General features: G+C 49.1%; 1 protein-coding gene across 1 annotated transcript; it reads right to left on the bottom strand.

The window, feature by feature from the left end:
• Positions 1 to 229: 229 nt before the first annotated feature.
• On the bottom strand, positions 230 to 2303 carry T265_12705 (hypothetical protein; the record flags this gene model as incomplete). The annotated part of the gene is given in 6 exon segments (XM_009165055.1): positions 230 to 489; positions 636 to 832; positions 922 to 1214; positions 1223 to 1329; positions 1477 to 1625; positions 2077 to 2303. Coding segments are annotated over 6 exon segments (1224 nt in total), but the record flags the coding sequence as incomplete, so codon positions are not given.
• Between the last annotated feature and the right edge of the window lie 3170 nt (positions 2304 to 5473).

Raw genomic sequence — 5473 nt, 5'->3', positions numbered from 1 at the left:
TCAGAGTTAGTCGTACAATCTTTTAAAGTTGATCGCATCATCCTAATGCAACCCGAGCAAGATGTTGTCCGATTGCAGAATTATAAACAGCAGCAGGTGGTGACCCAAAAGTAAATACCAACCACGCATAGTCTGACAAAGACGGGCGTCTTGATGCACGAGCTGGTTTGAGCTCTACACATCCACAACAAAGGTCCTGGTAGAGGCTAGTGCTGATGGGGAAGATTTTAGAGGGATCTTCGCCTCAAAGCTAAGTCCGAAAACACAATGAACGCAGTGCATCTTCTAAGGGGGGTGAATCGTTCAGACGTAGGACCCTCTCGGTGCCTAGGTACCATACCACCCGAAGGAAGCTCGAGGGCTGGGATACTGCCAGGTTGCCCAAGCCTAGACAGGGGAACTCGAGGGGCAGAGATCGGGTTCGAACCACGGACCTTCCGGTCAGTAAATTCGCCCTCTAAGCACTGAGCCAGCTCGCTATGAGCACTTCTTGAAAATGATCACCACAAGCGCATCACTGCAGGATTTTCACCGGCACTTCACGAGGCGAGCTCAACCAAGCTTGCGTCAACAGACGGAGTGGACTTATGTCGAGCCGTCACCAGAGACAGAAACATCAGTATTGGCACTGATACCTCACTGCCGTACAACAGTGATAAGAAGAGATGAAAGGGACCTGGTGCTGGCCTATCGCAAGCATTTTGAGGTGCCTACATCTCCAAATGTTCAGTAGGACAATCTGAAAAAAACTGACAACACGAACGCCACTGACATCGATCAGCCGCCATTTCTTGCAATGTCTCCAGCCAAGCGCAGGTGGGAACACGGGAGCCTATCCTGGGAGGCGAACGGCACTAACCACGTAAAGACTACTCGTATTCTCTTTCACCCTTCTGCCAAGTCATACGCTGTCCACCTCACGATTTGTGTCATTCTGAAGGAGACATGCAGAATAACACTCGTCTCGGTATGCGTAGCATATGGCCGAGCCCACGTAGTTGATAGTGCTGGATGTTCTCCGCGACTGAAGCCCCTGCGGCATAACCGAACACCTGCTCGTTCAACTGTAACACCCTTTCGGTGCCTGGCTGTCATGCCACCCGAAGGAGGCACGAGGGCTGGGATACTGTCAGATTGCTCAAGCCTAGACAGGAGAAGTCGAGAGGCAGAGGTCGGGTTCGAACCACGAACCTTCCGGTCAGTATATTCGCGCTCTAACTACTTGAACCATCTCGCTCAACCGAATGCCCATTTTCTAATCCATTCGTCACGAATTTGTTGGAGTCATCCAACAACAGCAACGCTTCTGGGACATCGGTGGTCAAAAATCTGAAGACACATCATCATCCAGAACCGACTGGACTGACGAAATCACCAAATGTACGGAATGTGTGGATGACTGGTTAGCCTGGGCCCAAGAGCCTGAAACTTCACCAAAAAGTAAAGTAACTCAGCCCTCTAGGCAAAAATGATGACCGCTCAGCTGTAGCACTCTTTTGGTCCCTAGCTGCCATGCCACCCGAAGGAAGCTCGACGGCTGGGATACTGCCAGGTTGCCCAAGCCTAGACGGGAAGTCGAGATGCAGGGTTCGAACCACAGACCTTCCGGTCAGTAAATTCACGCTCTAATTACTGAGCCATTTCGAGCTTCCACTAGAGGATACTCAACAATCATGAAAGATGTCGTACGGCTGGACCTTCCGGGATCCTAGCAAAGACTTCCTCGTAAACGGAAAATGTTTAGCACGTGAATGGGAGTTACTCGTCAGGAAGCATTGTCCCAGGCAATATAGCAATTTATATGCGACTAAACATGTGAAATCACGGATCAATCACAGGCCCACATCGACCTGCCATCGATAACACGAAAAACGTAGCCATGAAATCCATACAATATAATCCATAACGGTTGATTCACAGAAGGAGGATAAAAACCGGGATCGCTTCACAGGAATCTGGACAGAGAGCATAGAAAATTGCAAGTCCTATTAGGAGTAGGCTGGGATGAATGGGACGATTGGAGTTGGTCGACACGCACGACAACTCACACAAACAGTGCGCCACAAATTAGGCTACCACATCTTTCAACTCTTCTGGCAAAGGGTTTTTCGGGTGTTTGTTCTCAAAATGTTGTCTGTATGTCTTCGGATCAGGCATCTGAGTCTTGCAAACCGTGCACTGGTAAATCAAAGCCTTGCTAGCCGCCTTCTTTTGGTCAACGGTGGACTTCTTCAGATCCGCTTGTTTCTTGGCGTTTCGTTGTTGTGCTTGAATCTTTTGCTGTCCTCGAGTCATGGTACAACCTGAAACAAAAGAGGAGACATTAACAGAACAAATTGATTGCGCATTAGATTCCGATATGCATAGATACCCTGCCTCCGAGCGCGCCATTCACAAGAAGTAACCTAAACAGTTCGGCGTTCGCCGATGTCCCTCCCCAACCCCTTCCCACCGCACAAGCAAACGTCGCTGGGCCATTTGACTGTCAGTCGAACAAACAAAGGGCCTTAGGCTCCTCGCTGCCTACAAACATTAAACAAATAACTCAAACGCCAGATTTGACAATAGAGGGAATCAGCTTTATTGGCTGTACAAGCGAATAAGGATAGATATACACCCCAGTTGGACAAGGACAGAGCAAAGCATGGAAGCTAAATAATTTTACGACTTACACATACAGGGCTGAGACAACATGCACCATTTTCATAAGATTTCTTTCAAAACGTAGAAAACTAGACTCCGTAATAAAATTAGGGACCAGCGAATCCAAACAGCCAGTGCTCTACAAGGACCGATTCAAACCAATATCTAGTGCGACAGCGGACTAATAAATATCACTAGCGTATCTAGAAAGGATTCCGTAGAGTTCGGAGCAAATATAGTCATCATAACAGGTGACATGAGCCTCCAAATAGGAGAAGCAAGCCGAGAAGCGGCACAGTTGGGTGGCAGATTCTGAACGGACGCTCGGCGTATGCATAACAGCGAGCGACCAGCGGAGCTGTATGTGAACATCGTCTCTTCCTGGCCAGCACAACTGCTTACACAGGGTTGTTTGAAGGCCACAGACCACAAGCAAGGCATGGACTCCGTTGGATCATGTGGCCGCGAATTACCAATGGAAAGCCTCCGTCCGGTGTACACAACTTCCTACCGACAGTGCCACTGTGCGACCCACAGTATCGGTTTGCTTCCCTTAGAGTGATGAATACCGAAAGGGAGGAATTCTGTTTGTCATAGCTGCTCAACAATATCGATCTGATCTGGCTGGAAAGCTTTTGCGGACACAGCGACGCTAATGGCAAACACTGGCTAAGAGATGGGTAGAACAGAGTTAGAGAAACTATGCTCTTAGCTTTTAGGACTATTTGTCAGACAGACGACCCAATTATATGAACACTGGATATCTCCTAGATCAACAGATCTTTTCGGGGCTGCAAAAACCACACCAGTAACTAGCGACCAGGATGGCGAGCTCAAATACGTGACTTTGATTTGTTCGCATTCTGGCTAATAAGGAAATGAGTTTCTCTGGTCAGCAGCTGATCTATGAACTATGTGGAGCTATGTGCAGTAGCTCGCATCCGTACGCTTTCAGGCGTTTACCAATGGTTGTTTTACTTGATCTAAAGGCTGATTTTGACTCTCAATCATCAGAGATTATAGTGGTGTCGAGCAATCAAAGTTGCTCCTTCTAGATACCCTCCCACTAAACAGACACTGTATGTCTACTGAGGTAGGCGCCTTGAGTCAGGCCTGTGAGTTAAAGGCATTGTTTGTGGACTATTATCGTCCTCTTATCTAGGTCTAAGTGCCTTGGCAGTATCCCAGCTCATGTACAACTATGTCACTTACAAATAACAATACACCCATGCCATGTCGGCCGCCGCGTGGTGCCACTAGCTGGGTCACCATTCACACTGCACACAACAGGGCGGGTGAGCAAAAACAGCCTACTACGGACGCTTCCCTTCTTTCTCTTTCACATACTTTTTCTTCCCCCTCTCCCCACCTCATTAATAACTTTCTCCTTGTAGGACTGAGAACTCCCTTAGTCATGCATCGGTTTTGCGTGCAGCATCTGCTCGTCACATGGCGCCGACAGCCTCAGGTACCTCCAAATCAGTCTCCAAGCCTCAACACCAAGTCTATCTGCCGCGTTCAAATTTTCGCACTCTGAAGCAAGCAGGACAACAAGCTGCCCTTGCACTCACACTGGACTCGCCTGGCATTAATGTGTGCTGTGTCTCCGAAACAACAATTCAAGATGCAAGCATAGTGGTTGGGCCAACCGCCCCATCACTCTCCACTCGCTCCCGCATACCCACCTCTGGTAATTCAGAGGCTGCTGCAGTGGGACGTGCGGGGGTTGGTATCGTCCTGAGTCACCGGGCAGGACTATTCTTGCTTGACTGAGTATCTGTTGATAGTCGCCTCTGTGCGATTCGTCTGGCAACATCTGTGAAAGTCTCACATACGGGGATCTGAGCAATGTCTTACTCGTGTCTGCTTACAACCGAAGTGACTGTAGTCCTGGCACCATCAAAGACATGTTTTACGCCGTCCTGGATGTCCTGTTACGGCAAGCTAAAAGCTCAGATATCGTGGTAGTTGTTAGAGATATGAATGCACAACTGGGCAGACTTAGCGCATCTGAGACTCAAGTAGGAGGTCGAAATTGATTGGACTAGGTACGTACGGACAACGGTGAACGATTGCTTGAGCTGTGTACTAACTGCAGGGTGTCCTTATGCAGTACCGACTTCCTAAATAGCAGAAGTCGTCTGGCCACATGAGGTCCTCCAACGACATGCCGGCCACAAGCTCAAATCAACCACATTGCTATCAGTTACCGATGACGCGGATCAATCATCATCATCATCATCATTGTCAGCTGTAATAACCGCGTACTCGTCGTACATTGGTTGTAGCTGCCGCAGTTTCGTTCACCGATGATTTGGGGGTAGGGGTAGGTAGCTGCGCATTGCAAGCGGGAGCTGGTAAATTGATGCATAAACCCAGCACTGTCAGTGGGCTGTCAAGTTGGGTTGGGGTTGAAAAAGGAGCTATGCATTGAAGGCAATAGCTTGGATGCCCGAGCGCCACTGAGGGCGCGACTGGACCATATCTGACAATGTCTCCAGATATTGATGTGGCCCGTCTCGGGGTCCCCATCCAGGAAGACGGCAGTGACCAGCGCAGCTGAGTTTGCTGGTAATGGCTTTCATACTTCGCCACCAAGTCATTGTTTGACCGCCTCTGGCTCACTTCCACCCTTCACGTGTTTTTGCGAAAAGAGCCCCTCGAGGAAGTCGGTCGACTGGCATACGCAACACGTGGCCAAGCCAGCGCAACCTATGAAGCGTGATCAGTTCATCTATCGAGGGTGAGCTATTTCTCCCGAATACCATTCGACGTACTTCAGAATTGCTGATCCGGTGTTCCCACCAGATTCGGGCAATGCTCCGAAGAC

The sequence above is a fragment of the Opisthorchis viverrini genome, assembly GCF_000715545.1.
Source record: "Opisthorchis viverrini unplaced genomic scaffold opera_v5_11, whole genome shotgun sequence".
NCBI lineage: Eukaryota > Metazoa > Platyhelminthes > Trematoda > Opisthorchiida > Opisthorchiidae > Opisthorchis > Opisthorchis viverrini.
This window is presented reverse-complemented; position numbering and strand designations above follow the sequence as displayed.